This window comes from Eufriesea mexicana, unplaced genomic scaffold, assembly GCF_001483705.2.
Source record: "Eufriesea mexicana isolate 0111107269 unplaced genomic scaffold, ASM148370v2 scaffold50, whole genome shotgun sequence".
In the NCBI taxonomy this organism is placed as follows: domain Eukaryota; kingdom Metazoa; phylum Arthropoda; class Insecta; order Hymenoptera; family Apidae; genus Eufriesea; species Eufriesea mexicana.
In genome coordinates, this window is record NW_016908250.1 from 2,092,102 (window position 1) to 2,116,403 (window position 24,302).

At 37.1% G+C, this 24,302-nt stretch overlaps 1 protein-coding gene across 1 annotated transcript; it reads right to left on the reverse strand.

The window, feature by feature from the left end:
- Positions 1-21,649: 21,649 nt before the first annotated feature.
- Positions 21,650-22,646, reverse strand: LOC108554853 (uncharacterized). Its single transcript, XM_017910259.1, has 4 exons — positions 22,455-22,646; positions 22,203-22,370; positions 21,874-22,120; positions 21,650-21,807 (listed from the first exon to the last, which is right to left on the reverse strand). The coding sequence occupies exons 1-4, from the start codon at positions 22,644-22,646 to the stop codon at positions 21,650-21,652; spliced, it is 765 nt and encodes a 254-aa protein (XP_017765748.1).
- Positions 22,647-24,302: the final 1,656 nt, after the last annotated feature.

Consider the following 24,302-nt stretch of genomic DNA (forward strand, 5'->3'; position numbering starts at 1 on the left):
TAGTAAAACAAATCCATTCAACGCGAAACCTGCTGTCCCATTGTAATCCATAGACCTCTCAGATCACTTCATACACAAAAGAAAAACAGAAAAACAGGACATCCTCTGCTTGCAATTACAAATTTATCTCCTCCCACGCCTTGTGAATGTATGAACGATAAATCTCTGCGCTTTAACGTGCAATTAAAGGAGTTCTCCGCGGCACAGGCAGATTTAAAGAAGCTCCCCTTTAATAAGACCGAATAGAGTTAAGTTCCAAGTGCAATGTCTTTTCGCAAGTAAGCTTTCAATGGGCGGTAACGTCAATTTCTTAGCTGGAACAACGTAGGACGACGTCGAGCTTGCGAGAATGCTGGCACTATTTACCCGCTGGTCCTTGTGATCCACTTTTCGGCGACCTATGCTTACCCGGTGCATACGCAAACAGGAAGGAACGCCGGATAAAGCTTCGTTAAGGACAGATTTACAGAGGACGAGAGGCATGTGCGTGCTGCTGTTGGAGTATGCTTCAGAGACTCCCGCGCGATTAGACGAGCGGTCACTCTTGTAACTGAGCCAAAATTCCGCGTCGTGGGCATGGAACGTTTGGGTATGACATCGAACGATGTCTAACGCGGATTGTTCCTCTGTATGGAAAGATTGTGAAACATGGACAATCGATGAACTTAGAACTGTGAAGTTGAAGTAGAATAGCAAATGGGTGGAAAGCAATTCCTTTTTCACTGAGAAATCTGAAATTGACCTTCATAATGTCGAAATTACTACTGTAGGATGGCGAAAACTGGTTTTGAAGAACCAAGTATTTACTCAACAGCAAGAACAGGATAACACAAGTTTAAAGCTCACAAAATTGCTTTAACTAAGAAAAAGAACTCCAAGATAAAGGAACTAAGACACACATAGGCGCAATCTAGTTTACATTCGATTTCTGTGGATTCTGTTTTGGTCGTCAAGGACCACGCTCTTGTGCTTTTCCTAGTCTACGCTTCACTTCCCCCTAGGAAGCACGCAACTTAGCTTTCTTACCCAAAATAGCTTTTCTCTTTGCTTCTAGGTAACATGGATCGGTTCATATGTTGTTCTTGTTGGTAGTGGCCAATTCATGATTTCTTCCTGAAAAGGTTACACCATGCTGTATGCGACAGATTCATAATACGACATTATTCAACTACAAGGGTAAGGAATATTGTACTCTTATGGGAAAAAATTAAGATATGAGGGTAATCGACAAGTTTATATTTGAGAAGTTCATTTGGTATAACAGGTGCAATGAGAGAAATACATTTCTTCTGGCAGGAATTTTGGATTAATCATTACAATGTTCAAATTACCATGCTACATATGACTGATTTCAAATTCGTCATTATTCAACATTAAGTGTAAGGAACATTGTCACGAATCGGAGATTGGATCGCCCTTTTATGGGAAAAAATTAAGAATCTTGGATAATCGACGAATTTATGAACGAAAAGGAGAAGAGGAATACAAGTCTGAACAGAAGAAGTTTTGAATTATTCTTCATTGAAGTTACTGCGCTAAATGACTGGTACAAAATTCGTCATTATTCAACATTAAGGATAATGACTGTTATTATGAATAATATCGATCGATGCCAGTCGAAGGCAATTCCTTTGTAGGAAAAGATCGAAGATGTAAATTCCTTCGTCTCTTAATTTATTTGAGTTACATATATATTATTTAAAATTCAAGTTAACATTTTAATACAAATACTTATATTATATACTGCTTCATTTGTCTCTTAATTTTTAAACAATTTCAGTATAAATTAGTAATCTTAGTTATTCGTGACTTTTACTTTGAAACACCCCTCTAATTCGAAATTGAATTTCTCATCGGGCAGGGTCTATCGAGTATAATTGCACAATGTTTGTATACTCCTTGACTTAAAAATTTGAGACAATCGTGTGTATCTTGTGTCCAATTTTTCAAAATATCAGCTTATGTTCTATGCAGTAATAAATTATTCTTCCCTCTCCAATCTTTTCCAAAAATTAATTTTAGAAAATTCAGAATTTACTATGTATTCATGTGAAAAGTAGGTCCAGCTATTTCCAAATTGAAGTTGGAGTTTCTATACTTTACAAGTGGAGCGGCAATTCCTGTGCCGATGCTTCAATAAAGCATACCCTAGGTCGATATACCTTTTAAAGATAAATTTCAAGAACCAGAAAATAGTGACTTCAATTTATATTAAGAAATTTGCGTCCGTTCATTCGGAATGACCTTTCGCCTTGACATTGCACAAGGAATTGGTGAAAAGGTAATGGAATCTCGCGAAGTGGAGGAGTTAGGGATTTGCTGGATGTCAGTTCATATTCACTTTAAGCGGAATGTTTGCCAAGTCATGATTCATTTTTGGGGTTTGGAGATACTTGGAGGACACTGCACGACGAAGTAGCTGAGATGAAAAGTCAACGTGTGTTTTGCATTATAAATTCGACGTTGAGGATATCCCTGCGTATCGCTTATTATTCATTGGATTCCCAACGATTGGTAAATAAAGTATACTAATAACACATTTTCTCCTTTCGATTTATTTCCAGTCATTTATGTCGCAAATTTCCTTTACTCCATTCACGATATATTCCCTTAAATTCTTTATTCGTTTACATCTAACTTAATTATGAATATATAATTAAAATATATTTTCTTAAATTATTGCGCATTAAAACGCTGCTATCTGTTGAAGCAAAACTAAACTATGTATAATAGATATGTGTTGACCCCTATATTTGTTATATTAAAAATTTACTCTCGTATTTATGTTTTATACGATTAGTACGAATTGAATGTTTTGAAGCGTGTATTAAACTGATGGGGAAAAATGGAAGTGAAAATGATATTTAAACGCTGATTTTTAACAACGCTTTATACCGGAATACGAATTGCAGGTTTTTTGAATCATATCGTATGCGATCTCTTATAACGTAAGATAGAATATTAGATCTGCGAAGAATTTCATGAGAAACTAGAGAGAAATTTTTCCATGGAACGTGTAAAAAATTAATGAAATGGAACGAAAGTATGTTTAAGAATAGGGCATATTAAAGGTACACTTTCGTAATTTTTTTAATCCAACAGATGAAGAGAAGTGACTAATATTCGATTTTCGCCGAAAGTTCTACGTCATTTTTCCTGGAATATAGAGACCACTGCGGAGGACGTCTACTTTGATCATTGTAGGTTGAATATATAGAGGGTAATTAATCTTCGACAAACATGATAATGAGATAGTTATTTGGGAAATTAAAATTGGATATCTGGTCATTTGCAGATATTGTAATAGGAAACTACAATGAGTATATATGAAATAACAAAGAACAGAAGAATGTATAATTAGAGTGAACAAGTAGTAACGAATCCTCTTAGATTATGGCTTATATTATCAGTAATACCAATATGCATGATTCTTTTAGGTCGTAACCTACATTACTTCATATTTCAGTTTTATATATTGAAAAATGGAAAGGAAGTTGAAGGGGAAATTGAATTGTTTGGAAGTGATGTATGTGTGTGCTCCAATTTAACTATACCACGAATACTGAGGTATTTATTCTAATGATTAAAGTTATTCTGTTAAATTATGCATAGAATTAATCATAACTTTTAGTGAAATGTATTTAAAATAGTAAGGTATAGAATGCAGGATTATAATTTGTATGTGAAAATTAAACATGTGGACAACTTTTCTAGTGAAAATGTGGATTTTTCCTAATTTTCTAAATAACTACGCTAATAAGTACCAGAGACAAAATAAATTGCCAGAGTATACAATTAGATTATATTAAAGCAAGAGATACGACATAAAATATTACTAGGACGTAGGTAGAATATTTAAAGATTCACCTACTCATTTTGGGACTGTCTTCATTCTTCACTAACTTCAGAATCCTGTCAACGGAATACAGTGAAAATGTGGATTTTTCCTAATTTTCTAATTAACTACGCTAATAAGTACCAGAGCCAAAATAAATTACCAGAGTATACAATTAGATTATATTAAAGCGGGAGATACGAGACAAAGTATTACTAGGACGTAGGTAGAATATTTAGTAATTCACCTACTCATTTTGGGACTGTCTTCATTCTTCACTAACTTCAGAATCCTGTCAACGGAATCAGAGTTAATTATGTCTACTAACATTACGCTAAGGCATAATTGCACTTGCAGATTTTATATCAGAAATTTACTGTGAAGAATAACACCTTATTGTGTTCTTTGTTACTTCTAATTCTCCAATTTCTTTTTCAATAAGTTATTTTCAACGATATTGCTTGCTGATAAAAAAAAAATGCTCAAATCCTTTCCAGAGGTATATTATTATCATCTGTGATCATTAAACGTATTATTAATAGATTCAATGAAAGCCCATTCTATTTGGAAAATATCGTTCCTAACTATTAATATCAGAGGAAAAGAGATACAGATATTTATTTTACTCAACTTCCTTAATGCATTCAACCTAGGTTAATTTGCCATTATTACAATGAAGCACCAGCCACTGCATTACACCTCTATTAATATTCACCAGCAAACGCACGAATTATATTTAACCTTTTCTAATGCACTGATTTATATGATAACTACTCAAGAACAAAAGTTGACTATAATAAACCACAATAATCAGGGAATTAACATATTACTGGTAAACTTAGTATAATACCACTGCTGTACTTGTTAAACATGTAAAAAGATTAGCTCACCACGATAAAAGATGAAAATGCATATATAATTGAACTTTCTAGTCAAATTCTACTGAAATGCAGCGGCTACAGCAAATGAATGGAATCCTTTCTCCTTATTTATAAAAAAAGTTAGTTCACCGCGATATTAGTCGAATATGTCAATATAATTGGACTTTCGGCTCCAATGCAATTGAATTGCAATAGATATAGCAAACCAGTAGAATTTTCTGTACTTATTTACGTAAAAAACTTAGCTGTCCACGATATTAGTCGAAAATGTCAATATAGTTGATCTTTCTAGTCAAATTCTATTGAATTGCAATGGCTGTATCAAAACCAATAGAACGTGTTTTTCTCCTTATGTGTGTAAAAAGTGTAGCGCACCGTTTGTTAGTTGAAAATGCAAATGTAATTTACCTTTCTTATGAAATTCTCTTGAAATGCGATAGCTATTACAAACCAATATAATTTTTTCACATTACTTATGTAAAAATGTTTGCTCACGACGATATTAGTCGAAAATGTCGATGTAATGGTCCTTTTTTGTCAAATTCTATTGAATTGCGGAGGCTATATCAAGGCGATGGAATTTTTTCTCCTTATTTATGTAGAAAAGCTTGCTCACAAAGGTATTATTCGAAAATGTCAATATAATTGTACTTTCTAGACAATTTCTACTGGATTGCGATGGCTATAACAACACAATAGAATTATTTCAGCTTATGTACGTACAAAATATCAGCTAACGGCAATATTAGTCGAAAATGGCAATATACATTAATCTTGTCGTCAAATTCTGCTAAATGAAAATAGCTAGAGCAGACCAAGAGAATTTTTTCTGCTTATTTATATAAAGACGTTATCTCACCACGATATTGTTCGGAAATGTCATATAATTGAACTTTCTAGTCAATATCCATTTAATTGCGACGGCTGTTGCAAGGCAATAGAATTTTTCTTCCTTATTTATGTAAAAAAATTATCTCACAACGATATTAGTCGAAAATGTGAATATAAATGCACTTTCCTTTCGAATTCCTTCGAAACGCAATGGCTATATCAAACCAATGGTATTATTCCACCTTATTAATGTTAATAAGTTGTTGCATAATGATATTAGTCGTAGCCGTCAATACAATTACGCCATCTAGTCAAATTCCATAGGACTGCAATGACTGTGGCAAACCAATAGTATCGTTCCTGCTTGTTTATGTCAAAAAGGCACCTCAACACGACATTAGTCGAAGACGTCAATATATTTGTACTTTCCAAGCAAATTCTATTGAATTGCAAGGGCTATAGCAAACCAATAGAATTTTTTCTTCGTATTTATTTATCAAAATAGCTCATCGCGATATTAGTGGAGAATGACAATTTAATTGAAATTCCTAGTCAAATTCTATTGAATTGTACAGACTGCAGCAAACCAATATATTTTTTTCTCCCTGTTTACGTAAGGAATTCATCTCGCCACTACATTATTCGAGAGTGTCAATATAATTGAACTTACTAGCCAAATACTATTGAAATGCAATGGCTATATCATACCAATAGTACTTTTTCTGCTTATTTATATAAAAAGTTATTTCACAGCGTTAATAGTCGAAAACGTGGATATAATTCAACTTTCTAGTCTAACTCTATTGAATTGTAATGGCTATATGCTACCTACAGTATTTTTTGCCCTTATTTATATGAAAAAGCTAGCTCACTCCGCTATTAGTCAAAAAAGTCATTATAATTGGACTTTCTGGCCAACTTCTATTGAATTGCAATAGCTATAGCAAACCAATAGAATTTTTCCTCCTTATTTATGTAAAAAATAGCTCACCACTATATTAGTCGAGAATATGAATTTATTTGAAATTACAAGTCAAATTCTACTGAATTGCAATTGCTATAGCAAACCAATAGATTTTTTCCTCCCTATTTATGTAAAATATAGCTCTCCACGATATTAGTCGGAAATGTCTACATAATTGAACATTCTAGTCAAATTCTAATGAATTGCAGTGACTGTAGCAGACCAGTAGAATTCTTTCTGTGTAATTATGAAAAAAAGGCAGCTCAAAACGATATTGTTCGATAGTGTCAATATAATTGAACTCTCTAGTAGAATTCTATTGAATTGCAGTGACTACAGTAAACCAGTAGAATTTTTTGCCCTTATTTATGTAGAAATGTTAGCTCACCCCGATATTGTTCGAGAATGATATTCTAATTGATCTTTCCAGTCAAATTCTATTGAAATGCAATGGCTATAACGAACCAATAATGCTTTTAATCATTACTTATGTAAGGAGGCTGGCTCACCGTAGTATTATTCGAAAATTTCAGTATAATTGAACTTTCTCGTCAATTTCTACTCAATTGCAGGAGCTATTTCGAACCTATCGAATTTTCTCTCCTCATTGATGCAAAAAAGTTAGCTCACGGCGATATTAATCGAATATGTCAATGTAATTGACCTTTCTATACGAAATATATTGAATTGCGATGGCTACGGCAAACTAGTAGAATTTTTCCTCCTCATTTATATAAAAAAATGTAGCTCACCACAGTGTTAGTCGAAAATGTCGGTATAACTGTACTTTCTGCCCATATTCTATTGAATTGCAATGACTGTAGCAAACCAATATAACTTTTTTTCCTTATTTACGTAAAAAAGGTAGCTCGCCACGATATTAGTTGAAAGTGTCAATATAATTGAACTTTCCATTCGAATTCTAATGAACTTCAATGGCTATGGTGAACCAATAGAATTTTTACTCCTTGTTTATGTAGAAAAGATGGCTTACAACGATACTAGTCGAGAATGTCATTATAATTGAGCTTTCTTGTTAAATTCTATTCAAATGCAGTGGCCATAGCAAAACAACAGTGTTTTTTTCTCCTTATTTACGTAAAAAGGACAGCTCACCGCTATAATATTCGAAGATGTCAATGTAATTGGCTTTTATAGTCAAATTCCATTGAATTGCAAAAGCTATAGCAAGTCAATAGAATTTTTTCACCCTATTTGTGTGACAAAGTTAGCTCACAGCAATATTAGTCGAATACGTCAGTACAATTGTGATATCTATTCAAGTTCTATTAAATTGCAATTTCTATTCCAAACCAATAGAATTTTTTGCCCTTATTTATGCAAAAAAGTTTGCTCACCTCCATATTAGACGGAGCCCACAATGTAATTGACCTTTCTTGTCAAATTCTACTGAACTGCTATGGTTATTGCAAACCAATAGAAGTTTTCCTCCTTCTTTGTGTAAAGAACGTAGCTCACCACAATAATAATCGAAAATGTCAATATAATTGAACTTTCTGGTCAAAACTCTATTGAATTGCAATGGCTATATTATACTTATAGAAATTTTTCTCCTTATATATGTAAAATGTTAGCTCACCGCGTTAATAGTCGCAAATGTCAATATAACTGATCTTTGTGATCACATTGTATTGAATTGCAATGGCTGAATCAAGCCAGTAGAGTTTTTCCTCCTCATTCATGTAAAAGGATAGCTCGCGGCAATATTAGTCGAATATGTCATTATAATTGAACTTTCTTGTTAAATTCTATTTAAATGCATTAGCTATAGCAAACCAACAGAGCCTTCTCACCTTATTTATGTAAAATGGAAGTTCACCGGGATAATATACGAAAATGTCAATATAATAGAACTTTCTAGGCAAATTCTATTGTATTGCGGTGGCTATATCATACCTACTGTATTCTTTCTCCTTATTAATGTAAGCAAGTTCGCTCACGGCGATATTAATTGAATATGTCAATGTGATTGACCTTTCTAGAAGAATTATATTGAATTGCGGTTGCTACAGCAAACTAATAGAATTTTTTCCCCCTCATTTATGTAAAAAAATATTGCTCATCACGATGTTAGTCGAGAATGTCAATATAATTCAACTTTCTATTCAGATTGTATTGAATGGCAATGGCTATAGCAAACTAATAGACTTTTTCCTCCTTACTTAAGTAAAGATTTTATGTAAAAATTTTTTCTCGTTATTTATGTAGGAAAGTATGCTCGCCGCGAAAATGTTCAAAGACGTCAATAAAACTGAGCTTCCTAGTCAAATTCTGTTGAATTGCGACGGCCACAGCAATCTAATAGATTTATTCCTCCTTATTTAAGTAAAAAAATTACCTCACTAAGATATTAGTTGGAAATGTCAATATAATTGTACTCTCTATTCAAATTCCCTTGAATCGCAATGGTTATAGCAAGCCTACAGAATTTCTTCTCTTTATTTATGAAAAGAAGTATGCTCACCTCGATAATAGTCGAAAATGTCACTGCAATTCTATTTTTGAATTTCTGTACGAATTCTATCCAACTGCAATGGCTATAGCAAAGAAATAGAATTTGTCCACCCCAGTTATGTAAAAAAATGCAGCGCACCACGATATTAGTCGAAAACGTCAATATAATTGTACTTTCTGTTCAAACCATATTGAATTGAAAGGGCTATAGCGAACGAATAGAATTTTCCCTCCTTAGTTTTGTAAAAACATAGCTCACCAGATATTAGTCGTAGACGTCAGCATAATTGAATTCTCTAGTCAAATTCTATTTAATTGCCATGGTTATAGCATACCAATAGTGCTTTTCCTCCTTATTTATGTAAAAAAGCTAGCTCACCACGATACGAGTCGAAAATGTCAGTATAATTGGCCTTTCTAGCCAAATTCTTTTGAAATACGTTGGCTATAGCAGGCCAATCGAATTTTTCCTCCTTACTTATGCAAAGAAATTACCTCACCACGATATTGGTTGAAAATGACAGAATAATAGAACTTTCTGGTCAAACTATATTGAATTACAATGGCTACAGCGAAGCAACAGCATTTTTCCTCCATATTTATGTAAAAAAGGCACCACACCGCGATATTAGTCGAATATGCCAATATATTTGATCTTCCTAGTCAAGCTGTATTGCATTGCAATGGGTACATCGTACCTACAGAATTTTCTCCCCTTATTCATGTAAAAAGGTTAGCTCCCCGCGATATTATTCGAATGCGTCAATACCATTGACCTTTGTAGTCAAATTCTACTGACAAGCGGAGGCCACAGCAAACCAATAGAATTTCTTCCCCTTAGTTATGAAAAAAATGAGTTCACAGCAATAATATTCGCAAATGTCAATATAATTGAAGTTTCTATTCAAATTGTGCAGAATTGCAACGGCTACAGCAAACCAAGACGATTCCTTCCCCTTGTTTATGTAAAAAAGCTAGCTTCCCGCGATGTTGTTCGAAAATGTCAATATAACTGAACATTCTAGTCGAACTCAATCGAATTGCAATGGCTATATCATACCTATAGAATGTTTTCTCCTTATTCATGTAAAATAGTAAGCACATCGCGATAACAGTCGAAAACGTCTATATAATTGAACTCTTTAGTTAAATTCTATTGAAATGCAATGGCTGCAGCGAACCAATAGAATTTTTTCTCCTGAGTTTTGCAAAAGAAATATCTCACCACGATATTATTCGAGAATGTCAATATAATTGGGTTTTCTAGTCAAATTCTAGTGAATTGTAAAAGCTATAGCAAACCAATATGGTTTTTTCTCCTTATGCTTTTAAAAGAGTAGGCTCACCGCGACATTAGTCGAATGGTCCAATATAATTGACCGAACTAGACAAATTCTATTAAAATGCGATGGATATAGCAAACCATTGGAATTCCGTCACCTTAGTAATGTAAATAAAATTTCTCGTCACTATCATATTCGGAGATTTCAAGATAATTGGTCTTCCTAGTCAAATTCTAGTGAACTGTAATAGCTTCAGCAATCCAATAGGATTTTTTCTGATTATTTATGTATAAAAGTTGGCTCACCGCGACATTAGTCTAATGCCTCAATATAATTGACTCCTCTAGACCAATTCCATTGAATTGTAAATACTATCCAACAGAATTTCACCTACTTATTTATGTACAAAAGTTAGCTCACCACGATATTAGTCGAAAATGTCACTGCAATTGTATTTTCGGCTCGAATTCTATTCAACTGCAATGGCTATAGCATAGAAATAGTATTTTTCCACCCCAGTTATGTAAAAAATGCAGCACACCACGATACTATTCGAATGCGTCAATACAATTGATTTTCTGGTCAAATTCTATTGAATTGCAATGGCTATAGCACACCAACGGAATTTCTCCTACTTATTTATGAAAATAGCTTTCTCACCACGATATTAGTCGGAAATGCCAGTATAACTGTACTTTCTGCTGAAATTCTTTTCAATAGCAATGGCTATAGCAAAGCAATAGAATTTTTCCACACCATTTATGTAAAAAAATGTAGCACACCGCGAATATTACTCGAAAATGTCTATATAATTGTTCTTTCTGTTCAAACTATAGTGAATTGCAATGGGTATAGCGAACGAATAGAACTCTCCCTGCTTATATATGTAAACGGCTAGCTCACCGCGATATTAGTCGAATGTATCAATATAAATGTACTTTCTATTCGAATTCTATTGATTCGCAATGTCTAAAGCAAGCCAATGGAACTTTTCTCCTTATTTATATAAAACCTAGCCCACCACGATATTAGTCGAAAATGTCAAAATAATTGTTCTTTCCATCAAATTCTAATGAATTGCAATGGCTATAACAAAGCAATAGAATTTTCCCCACTTATTTATGTAAAAAAATATCTCACCACGATATTAATGGAGAATGTCAATATAATAGAAGTTCTTAGTCTAAGTCTTTTGTATTGTAATATCTGTAGCAAACCAATATAATTTTTTCTCCTTATTTACGTAATAAAGTTACCGCACAGCGATATTCTTCGACAATGTCATTATAAATGAACTTGCGAGTCACATTCTATTGAAATGCAGTAGCTATAGCAAACCAATATAATTTTTTCACCTTATTTGTGTAAGCAATATTGTTCACCACAATATTAGGCGAGAATGTCTTTATAATTGAACTTTCCTGTTAAATTCATTAAATTTGCAATCGCTATAGCATACCAATAGAATTTCTCCCCCTTATTTGTGTAAAAAAGGTAGCTCACCACTGTATTACATGAAAATGTCTATGTAATTGACCTTTCTAGGCAAATTCTATTGACTTGCGACAGTTATTGCAAACCAATAGAATTTCGACTCATTTTTGTAAAAAATATATCTCACCGCGATATTAGTCGAATTCGTCATTGTAAGTGAAATTTCTAGTCAAATTCAGTGGAATTGCAATGGATATAGCATACCAATATAATTTTTTCCCTATGTTTACGTAAAAAAGGTAGCTCAACACGATATTAGTGGAGAATGTCAATATAATTGAGCTATAAAGTCAAATTCTATTAAACTGCAGTGGCTGAAGCGTACCAATAGAATTTTTCCTCCGTATTTATGTAGAAAGATTGCTCGCAGCCATACTAGTCGAAATGTCATTATAATTGAACTTTCTTGTCAAATTCTATAGAATTGCCGTAGCTGTAGCAAACCAATGGAATTCTTCGCCTTCACTTATGTAAAAAAATTATCTCACAGGGATGTGAGTCGAAAATGTAAATATAATTGATCTTTCCAACCATATTCTACTGAATAGCTATTGCTGCAGCAAGCCGACTGAGCTTCTCCTACTTATTTATGTAAGGAAAGTATCTCACCACGATATTAGTTGAAAATGTCAATATAATAGTACCTTCTGCTCAAAGTATATTGAATTGCAATGGCTGCAACGAACCAATAGAACTTTGACTGCTTATTTATGCAAAAAAATAACCTCTACGCGATATTAGCTGAAAATGCCATCATAGTTGAACTCTTTTGTCAAACTCTATTGAATTGTTATGGCTATAGCAAACCAATAGAATTTTTTGTCCTTAGTTTTGTAAAAAAAACTCCCTTTCCACGATATTAGCTGAAAATGGCAATATAAATGTACTTTCCGTTCAAATTATATTGATTTGCAAGGGCTATAGCGAACCGATAGAATTTTTCCTCCTTATTTGTGTAAAAAGTTAGCTCACGACGATATTCGTCGAAGATGTCAGCGTAATCGAATTTTCTAGTCAGAGGCGACTGAATTGCAATGGCTATAGCAAACCAATAGTTCTTTTCCGCCTTATTTATGTTAAAAAGTTAACACACCACGATATCAGTCGAATATGTCTATACAATTGTCCGTTGTAGCCAAATTCTATTGAATAGCTATTGCTAAATCAAACCAATAGAATTTTTCCTCCTTGATTATATGAAAAAATTACCTCACCACGATATTAGTCAAAAATGTCAATATAATTGCCCTTTCTAGCCAAATTTTACAGAATTGCGGTCGCTATAGCAAGGCAATCGAGTTTTTCCTCCTTACTTATGTAAAGAAATTCCCTCACCACGATATTAGTCGAAAATGTCAAAATAATTGTACACTCAACCAAATTCTAATGTATTGCAGTGGCTACAACAAAGCAATAGAAATGTACTTCCTTATTTATGTAAAAAAATTGATCATCTTGATATTGCAGGAGAATGTCAATGTAATTGAAATTCCCAGTATAATTCCATTGAATTGTAATGACTGTGCAGACCAATAGAATTTCTTCTCCTTAGTTATGTAAAAAAATTAGCTCACAGCGATAATTTTCGAAAATGTCAATATAGTTGAACTTACTATTCAAATTGTACTGAATTGCTATATCTATGTCAAACCAAGACGATTTTTCTCCTTATTTATTTAGAAAAGTTAGCTCACCGCGATATTATTCGAAAGTGTCAATATAATTGAACTTTCTGTACGAATGCCCTTGAACTGCAATTCCTATAGTAAACCAATAGAATTTCCCACCTTATTTCCGTAGAAAAGTTAGCTCACTACGATATTAGTCCCGAATGTCATTACAATTGATCTTGCGACACAAATTCTATTGAATTGCGATTGCTGTAGCAAACCAATGGAATTCCTTCCCCTTAGTTATATAAAGAAATTATCTCACCGCGATAATATTCGAAAATCTCAATATAATTGAACTTCCTACTCAAATTGTTCTGAATTCCAATAGCTATAGCAAAGCAAGAGAAATTCTTGTCCTTATTTATGTAAAAATGTTAGCTCGCGGCGATGTTAGTCGAATATGTGAATACAAATGCGCTTTCTATTCAAATTCTATTGAAATGCGATGGCTACAGCAAACCGGTAGAATTTTTTCCACTTATTTACGCAAAAAGGAAGCTCACCCCTGTGTTAGACGAAAACGTTAATGTAATTGACCTTTCTAGGCAAATTCTATTGAATTACTATGGCTTTAGCAAACCAACAGAATTATTCCTCCTTATTTACGTAAAAATTTGCCTCACAATGATAACAGTCGAATATGTAAATGTAAGTTTACTTTCTATGCAAATTCCATTGAATTGCAATGTCTATGGCAAAGCAATAGGATTTTTTCCCCTTATTTATGCAAAAAAGCTAACTAACCGCGATATAATTCGAAAATGTCAATATAATTGAACTTTCGATTCAAATTGAATTGCACTGGCTATAGCAGACCAATAGCATTTTTCCTCCGTACTTATGTAAAGAAATTACCTCACCACGATATAAGTTGAAAATGTCAATATAATTGGTCTTCCTAGTCAAATTCTAGTGAATGGTCATAGCCACAGCAAACCATAGGATTTTTCTCATTATTTATGTAAAACAGTCAGCTCACCGCGATAATAGTCGAATGCGTCAATATAATTGAAATTTCTGGTCAAATTATAATGAATTGCAATGGCTACAGCTAACCAGAACTATTTTCCCTCCAAATTCATGAAAAAAAGGTACCTCACCGCGGTATTAGTCTACTACGTCAATATAATTGCATTTTCTATTCAAATTCTATTGATATGCAATGGCTATAGCAAACCCATAGAATTCTTCCTACTTACTTATGTAAAAGCTAGCTCACTAGGATATTAGTCGAAAATGTCGAAGTAATTGTACTTTCAATCAAATTCTAATGTATTGCAATGGCTATAACAAAGCAATAGAGTTCTTCCTCCTTAGTTTTGTAAAAAAATTTCTCACCACGATATTATTCGGAAGTGTCAAAATAATTGAACTTTCTTTTCGAATTCTATTCAACTGCAATGGCTGCAGTAAACCAATAGAACCTTTTCTCCTTATTTATGCAGGCTAGATAGTTCACCACGATATTAGTCGAGAATGCCATTATAATTGGACTTCCCTGTTAAATTCTGTTGATTTGCGATCGCTATAGCATACCAATAGAATTTTTCCTCCTTATTTATGTAAAAAGGTACCTCGCCGCGACATCATTTGAAAATGTCAAAATAATTGAATTATCTTTTCAAATTCTACTGAATTGCAATTGCCATTTCAAAGCAATAAAATTTTCCCCCTTATTTGTGCAAAAATTGTAGCACGCCACTGTGTTACACGAAAACATCTATGTGATTGACCTTTCTAGGCAAATTCTATTGACTTGCGACAGTTATTGCAAACCAGTAGAATTTCGATCCTTATTTTGGTAAAAAATATATTTCACCGCGATATTATTCGAATACGTCATTATAAGTGAACTTTCTAGTCAAACTCTGTCGGACTGCAGTGGCTACAGCAAACCAATATCATTTTTCCTCCATATTTACGTTAAAAAGTTAGCTCACCACGTAATTTGTCGAAATTGTCAATATAATAGGACTTCCTGTTCAAGTTCTATTGAATAGCAATGGCTGCAGCGAAACAATAGAATTTTTCCTCCTTATTTATGTAAAATGGGAGCTCGCGGCCATATTAGTCGAATATGTCATTATAATTGAACTTTCTTGTCAAATTCTATAGAATTGCCGTAGCTGTAGCAAACCAATAGAATTTTTCGCCCTTATTTGTGTAAAAAGTTAGCTCACCACGATATGCGACGAAGATGTATATACAAATATGCTTTATATTCAAATTCCATTGATTTGCGATGGCTATAGCAAGCCAATAGAATTCTTTCTCCTTATTTATGTATGAAAGTGTTATCATCGCGATATAATTCGAAAACGTCAATATAATTGAACGTTCTAGTCACACTCTATTGAATAGCAATAGCTACAGCAAACCAACAGAATTTCTCCTACTTATTTATGTAAAAAAATAAGCTCACCATGATATTACTCGAGAATGTCAATGTAATTGTCCTTTCCAGTCAAATTTTATTGAATTGCTATGGCTGTAGCAAACCAATAGTGTTTTTGCCACTTGTTTGTCTAGAAAAGATAGTTCAACACGATATTAATGGAGATTGACAATATAATTGTACTTTCTATTCAAATTATATTGAATTGTGATTGGCGTAGCAAACCAAGAGAATTTTTTCACCTGATTTATGTAAAAAGTTAGCTCACCGCGATATTAGTCGAAAATGTCAATATAATTGAACTTTATAGTCCAATTCCGTTGAATTGCAAAGGCTATAGCATGTCAATAGTATTCTTTCACCATATTTATGTAAAAAAGCTAGCTCACAGCAATATTAGTCGAATATGTCGATATAATTGTACTATCCGTTCAAATTCTATTGGATTGCAATGGCTATAGCAAATCAATAGAATTTTTCATCCTGATTTATTGTAAAAGAGATAGGTCACAGCGATATTGTTCGAAAATATCAATGTAATTGAACTTTTTATTCAAACCCTATTGAATTGCAATAGCTGTAGCAAACCAACAGAGCTTCTCCTACTTATTTATGCAAAATAGTTGGCTCTCCGCGATATTAGTGGAAAATGTCAATATAATTGAAGTATCAAGTCAAATTCTATTGAAATGCAATGGCTGAAGCGAACGAGTAGAATTTTTCCTCCGTATTTATGTAAAGAGATAGCTCGCGGCGATATTAGTCGAATATGTCGTTATAATTTAACTTCCTAGTCAAATTCTATAGAATTGCCGTAGCTGTAGCAAACGAGTAGAATTTTTCCCCCTTATTTATGTAGAAAAATTACCTCTCTGCGATATGAGTCGAAGGTGTAAATATAATTAACCTTTCTAACCAAATTCTACTGAATTGCTATTGCTACATCAAACCGACAGATCTTCTCCTACTCATTTATGTAAAGTCGGTATCTCACCCCGATATTAGTCGAATATGTCATTATAATTGAACTTTCTGGTCGAATTCTATAGAACTGCCGTAGGTGTAGCAAACCAATAGAATCTTTCCTCTTTATCTATGTGAAAAAGTTAGCTTACCACGACATTAGTCGAAAATGTCAATATAGCTGAACTTCCTAGTCAAATTCTGCTGAATCGCAATGGCTATAACATGCCGATAGAATTTCTTCTCCTTATTTATGTATGTATGAGTTTCTTCCCCTTTTGCAAAAGTGAATGGTAATGTATGAAAATGTGATTCGCCAGATTCGGATGAATGTTTTGAATGGGAGGTGTTGAATCGGGCGATTGTGAATGTGAGGATGCGAAAATCTCCCGGTCTTGATGGTACACTTGCAGAAATGTTGCATATGGTTTTGAAGGCCATTCCTTAATATTTGAAGTGTATGATGAATGCTTGTCTGAAGGATATTTTTCTGCAGAGTGGAGGAAAGCGTGTGTGGTTGTTATACTAGCGTCCAGAGATACCGTCATCGTAGCCGGTATCGAATTGGCCTATCATTCTGAGGTCCATGTTGGGTAAAACCATGGCGAGAGTATTGGTAGCGACGCTGGAACGATGCGAGAGTGATACAATGAATGTGGCCCAGCATGGATTTCGGACAGGCCGATCGAAGGAGCGTTTGGTTAAGAGGGAAGGTGTACGTGAGTGGCAGCGAGTGCAAGTATGTTTCGTGTGTATTTGTGAATTTCAAGGGATCGTTCGACAACTTGGGTGTGTGTAATGCGTAAATTGAGGGAAGTTGATTATTGGGAATTTTCTTGTGGAGGAGCTACTTCCAAGGCAGGACTGCGTGCATGATGGGTGTGAATGAAGCTGTATATGGGGCTGTCAAGCGCGACTATCTGCAAGTATCCATCTGTGATCCATTCATTTGGAACTTGATGGTGGATGAGATCCTGTGGCGGCTGAGTAGTTGTGAGTGTAAATGTGTTGCGTACGCTGATGATCTGCTTTTGATTGTTGAAAGACAAAACCGAGTGGAAGTTGAGCGAAAGGGACAGAGTGGGTGAGAATTGTAAGTGAATGGGATAAGAGAGTGAGTGGGGCTATGTCCGAACACCAGACGTTTATGATGTCTTTGGGTAGACGAACGAATGTGAGAATGAATGGGAATCTGATAAAGTATGCGGAGAGTGTGAAATACTTGGGAATTTGGGTGAGTGAGAGGTTGCACTTCAAGGTGTATCCAGAGTGCTTACGGCAGATCATGAATGTTGTAGGACAAGAAGGCATGTATTGAAGTGCGAATGGGGAATGAGAAAGAGAGCTGTGCGTGTAATTTACAAGGGGCTGTTCGTAGCATGTGTAATGAGTAGGTCGAGTGTATGATATGGAACAGATGTCAGCGAATGGCTTTGTATTCGTGCCTGTAGGTATGTAGAACTGTTTCGACTGAAAGCATGCAAGTGCCGATGGGATCACCACCTGGGGATTTTGTGTGCTTGAGAAGAGGTATTTTGCGCAGCGTGAGGAATGGTGTGACTTTGTGTGAGAATATCTTTTTGCGCGATAAGGATATACGTCGAAGTTTGAGAGATTATTGTGTTAAACTTGTGAATGAGCTAATATATGAGTGTTGGCAGAGAACATGGGATATGAATGGGCGAATAACGTATGAACTTATTAAGAATGCAAGATTCGCGGAGCGGAATGCGTGTTTTAAAACGAATGTGTACGGGTGATCCCTGATGACCGCGTGTGCTAGTATGTATGCGCTTTTGAAAAAGCGTGGCTTGAGTGAAAGTGAACGGTGTGAGTATGCTAGTAAGAAAGTAGGTTGGATGCGTGTGCTAATTGACTGCTCGCAGTACGATGACCTCTATAACCTGAGTGAACGTGGGGTACATATGAATGCTGATAGTAGTGCAGGTGTGTTTGTTGTGATGGAATGCAAGAAAAGTATGAATGGATTTGTAAGTATGCAAAGAGCGAGCTTGAAAGGAGTCGAGTGCATGTTGTGTGATTGTGGTATAGAAAGAGCTGGTGTCTCAGGGGCGCAGAGAGGAACGTTGCGCCCTCTGGCGTGGTGTTTCTTCGGGAATGACGCCCCCATGCATCCGTGTTGGTCCAACCCAGACCGAAGCTTGCAAGGACCTTTAGGAAGTGGGTCAACCTCACCTCATGTATGACTAATATGGCCTGAGCACTGGTACCGCGTGAGTTGACTTTGAGCCCCCAAAGTGACTAATCCACTCCGGTGTAGACCAAATGGGTTGGAATTGCAAGGGCATTGGTATAGCATAGGTCGCACGCAAGAAACGTTGACGTCTCGGCTGGTGAGCTGACTTCATCCAGCTAGAGCGTCTGCCTGCAAAGCCGGTAGGAATGTTCGAAAGCTCCCGTCCGTACCATGGGTGATCTGTGGAGCTTGCTGTCCTGGGTCTATTGGTAGTTGCCGTTGAGTAATGTCCAGCAACGCGCTGATTGAGCGTATCTCAGTCCCGCGCCCATGTAGGTCGTATGGATAAAACCCCAGAGGTTGGTACCTCACGTGGAATCATCGAGACTCGTTGTTTCAACTGAAACGGGTTAAGTCGGATAGACACGACTGGGACGATCCGATCTGAATGAGCTGCACTCGAACAAACACGACTGAGATCGTTCGAACTGAACTGACATAAGTATAATCGCTATGACAGGGATGCTCCTTGCTGAGCAAGGCGCACTCGGACCTACATAACTGAGATTGTCCGATCCGAAGCGGGTTAAGTTGGACCGATGCGACTGAGATTATTCGCATTGGACCTGGATAAGACGGGCCAACACGACTGGGATGATGTGAACTGAGGAGAATTCGGATTCACAGGTATGCAATAGTCTAAAGTAAATCCAGAATAGTCGAACAGGCACGGCTGCCGTGAAGCGAAACGAATTAATTTAATGGGCGGACACTAGTGAGATTGTACGAACTGGAACCGAATAAGTTGGGCAGAACCAGCTGTCACGATCCGTCCCCGTTCCGAACAGAATGCGGAACACTCGGTCTGGTTTATCTAAAATTGTCCGAGCAGATTCGAGATGTGTCGGATCGCTACTACGAACATTGTCCGAACTGAAAGGGGATAAGGCGCACAGTCACGCCTATGACTATACAACCTGGACTAGTATGTTACGAGCCTAGACGACCGGGATAATCCGAACTAAATGAGGAGCATTTGGACATGCAGAACTGAGAATGTTCGAATCGAAACGGGGTAAGGCTAACCTACGCGACAGTGGTGATCCGAACTAAAAGAGTTGCACTGGTATCACCACGACTGAGATTGTCCTAAGTGAACAGGCATTATGCGGAACAATTCTTTTGGAATGATCCGAACTGAATAAGATGCACTGAGACCGATACGACGGAGCGAGCTGTCACAAGAGAGCCAGAATAGGGAGGACCAAGAAGACTGGAAAGATACGGCCTGGACCGTAATTCCACGGAGCGACAGGATATGGATGAATCGGACAGAGCGGGAAGCACTCAGACATATACAGCTGAGATGATCATGTAGGGTCATCACAGTTGCGTCAGTCCGACTAGTTCCGGTTATTTTAGGGCAATTTCAGTCGTCACTGTCTGCCTTATCCCGGTTTAGCTCCTTCAGTGTGAGTCACGACGGTCCGTCTTATGCCGGTTGAGTGCGGACAATCTCAGAGGTTTCGACCTTCGTGCTTCTCGTTCAGTGCGGATCGTCCAACTCGTGTCGGTCCGAATTGATCCGGTTCATGTCGGGTTGTACAAGGCCTGACTGTCCGACTTTTCCTCCCGCATGGTAACCGTAGTATGGGAATGACGACCCCATGGTGCCTAAGTTGGCACAATCCAAGTGGAGGTTGGCAAGCAGCCTCAATCGGAAAGTGAGATGATCTTACGAAAAATATGACCTGTATACGGCCAGGGAACAGGTGCCACTGGGAAATTGACCTGTGCCGTCTGCGTTTTAGCTGTCCGCTTGTCGGTCTCTGGGTAGGACTCATGAGCGAAGCGGTTAAAGCCTCCACCGCAAGCAAGATGTGATTCAGCCCGCGGCGAGTGATCTACCCCTGAACACCTCGAGCGCCAACCACCGATGTCGGTAGAGATTTAGAACAATTCCGTCGGATGATGGTCGACAAGTCAGGTATACCACGAGACGATTGGGAGTTCCGTGTGAGGTGCACGCAAGAACACGCTGATTGAACGTACCTCAATCTCGCGCCCATGGGGGCCATGTGGATTAAACCATAGGAGTTGGTGCCGCACGTTAGATCACCGACACATGTTGCCCTACATACCCCGGTTAATTTCGGACAATTTCAGTCGTGTCAGACGGAGTCCTTCTCATTCAGTTATGTTCAAACAGTTCTGTTCGACAGACTTATCCCGGTTCAGATCGGAAAATCTGTCATGCCAGACCGAGTACTCTTCGTTCGGATCATTCCATTCGATCTGGCCGCCTTGTGTCGGTTCAGTTAAGACCGCTATCGTGTCGGTCCATGTGCTGCTCGTTCATTTCTGATCATTCGAGCCATGCTGGTCCACCTTATCTTCGTTCAGTTCGGACATGCACAGTCGTTGCTGGCTTCGAGCTCCTCGTTTAGTTCGGACGATCTATTCGGTGGTGTTAAGACTAGACCATCCAGGAGTTACATTTTCCGCCTAAAATCATCCCTAAAAGGCTTTTCTCCGAGCCCCCATGTCTGTCGCATGACCATGTTAGCCTTTTTAATGCTTTCCCTCACATGCTTTCCCCAATTCCTGTTCCTCTGAACTCTTGCCCCCAGATACACAAATTCTCTCACTACCTCTATTTTATTGTCCTTCCATATCCAGTCCACTCTTTTTCGCTTTGCCTCCTCCTTTCCGGGACACCAATACTTTTGATTTCTCTGCGTCAATAGTTAACTTCTCCTTCTCTAAATACTTTTCCAATCTCTTCATTAGTTGCTGCAAATCTTTCTCTGGCTCAGCTAAAACAGCGGTATCGTCTGCATATGCTAATGTACGAAATATTCACCTGCACAATTTGAACCCACCGCAATGTTCCCCTGCTAGCTCGTCCGCCATGTCCGCGATAAGCAACGTAAACAGGGTTGGACTCAGGACATATCCTTGCCGCAAACCTTCCCTTATCCAGAATGCCTCCGTTATCGTTTCCCCAACACTAACCACGTTACTGGCCCCTTCATACACTTCCTTGATCCGTTTTGACATTCCTTTCCGTATTTCTCTTTCACATAGAGTGATCCACAGCAACACCCTGTTGACCCTGTCAAACGCCGCCTTAAGGTTCAACGAAGAATACCGCTACCTTCCCTCCTTTCTTCAGTAGCTTTCTTTCCACTATGTGCTGGAGGATACATACGTTATCCGCAGTGACCCTACCTTTGATAAAGCCCGCCTGTGTGTCCGGTAGTAGTTTCCTTTCTTCAATAACATTTTTTAAGATATTCAGAATCCCAGGGTATATCTTGTACGTCGCATTGAGCAAGGTTATTCCTCCGTAATTGCTTACATACTCCAGGTCACCTTTCTTATATAAGAGAATAATTATTCATTTTCTCCAGGTATATGGAAAATCTGCTCCCCTCCATTCCTCCCTAATTATCTCCCCTACCCGATCTCTTGTTCTCCCTTCACGTCCATTCCACGCCTCCCTCAGGATATCATCCCCTCCACTAGCTTTCTCTTTCCTTATTCTATCTCTCTGCTCCAACATTCCTTCTTCTTTTATTTTCGCTTCATCCGCATCCTCCGCAAGCTCCCTTCTGCACTCTCCCACCCATTTCTCTTTTGAGCTTCCTAGCATTGCCAAGAAGTGCTCCTTTCAATCTGCCAGTCTTATATGGTTATCCACTAGTTTCCGTCGTTTTCTCCTTTATTAATGACCCTCCATACTTGCGATTCCGTCTTCGCATTTTTTATTTCTTCCAATACTTCCATCTTTTTTTTATCCGTCTTCTCCCGGCATATACTCTTGAACCCTTCCTTTGTTTCCAAATACGTCTCTCTTGTTACTTTGCCCTCTCTCCATCTTTTATAAACTTTCCTCACTTTTCTTTTTCCTGCTCGACATTGTCTCTTCCACCACTCCAGCCTACCTAATTCTCTTCCTACTTTGGCCACCTCCTTTATGTTTAGGTAGCCTCTCAATTCATCCTTCAATTCTCTTCATGCATCCTGGTTTTCTACCTCATAAAATATAGTCTTACTCGTTCCTTCCTTAAATTTTCTACTGTCCTGCTCGTCTCATACGATTACTGCCTTCGCCTCCTTTGGCACTATCTCCGCCCTTCTACTTTTACCCGCGTTTATGTAGCAATATAAGGGTTGGTGGTCAGATTAAATCCTGTCTCCTACTTCAAACGACCATACTTTTTCCATTCTCTGTATTCAAGACAATATAGTCTATCACAGTTGTCCCTCTAGGCCCTACAAATGTGTACTCTTCTTCCTGGTCTCCCGTAAAGTTGCCATTAGCCAAATGTGAGCCTTTCTCTTACATAAGTCTTAGCAGAGAATCTCCTTCTGTACTTTTTACTTCATCCATCGACATTGTTTCTCTAAATTCCCATTTGCCCTCCACCATATCTTTTTCTGCATATAGATGGTCCTCTTTCCATGCCTCTTCTTTTATTGCATTTTTGATTCTCCTTGCCCTCTTCAGCACGTCTCCGTTGTTGTATATTGTCCAAATATTCCATTTTTCTCCGTCAACACTAATTCATCTGCCCATCGTACCTTCTGCCTTATCTTCCTATTCCTCTTTAACCCCTGTTAGTATGCCACCTTTGGCCCTTCGTCTGTTTCTCTCCCTGCACGCTCATGCCCTCCATCTAAAACCCTTTGCAAGCGATCTTTAAACTTACTCCAACTCTCTCCTTCCAACCACGTTTTCACCAACCCTACGAAAAACTGCTCACATACTTCCATAGATAATTATATTTACCGCTCAAACCAGCCACCTTCCAAAACAGAATTTTCACTCCTGCCATAGCATCGCCGTCCTTCTTATGTTCCCTCTGAGTCCATGGCTGGTTAACTAACAAAAACTATAATGTCTTTTACATGACTCCTTCTCCCATTTTGCCCAGCCAATCCGTCCGCCGTCTTTTCTTACTTCTTGGTGGCCTATCTTTACTTCATTACCATTTTTCTTTCTTCTATTGGGACTCTTCTGATTTTTTGTTCAACCTTTCCAGCCTTGTGAGAGCCGGGTCTATGTAAATATTTGTGCCCTTCAATTTAGACTTGTTCTTCAGGATTTCTAGTTTCTCTTCCCAGTTACTTGCTACCAGATACTTGGTATCTTGCTACCACCATCTTATGGCTGCTACTGCCTATCACTCTTATCCATTCCATCTTACTTCTCACCCCCAGTTTTTCGGTCTGCAAGCCTTCGAATTCCTCTTTTATTTTGAATCCGTATTTTCCAGTTCCTCCTATGGCAATGTTATTTTTTCTT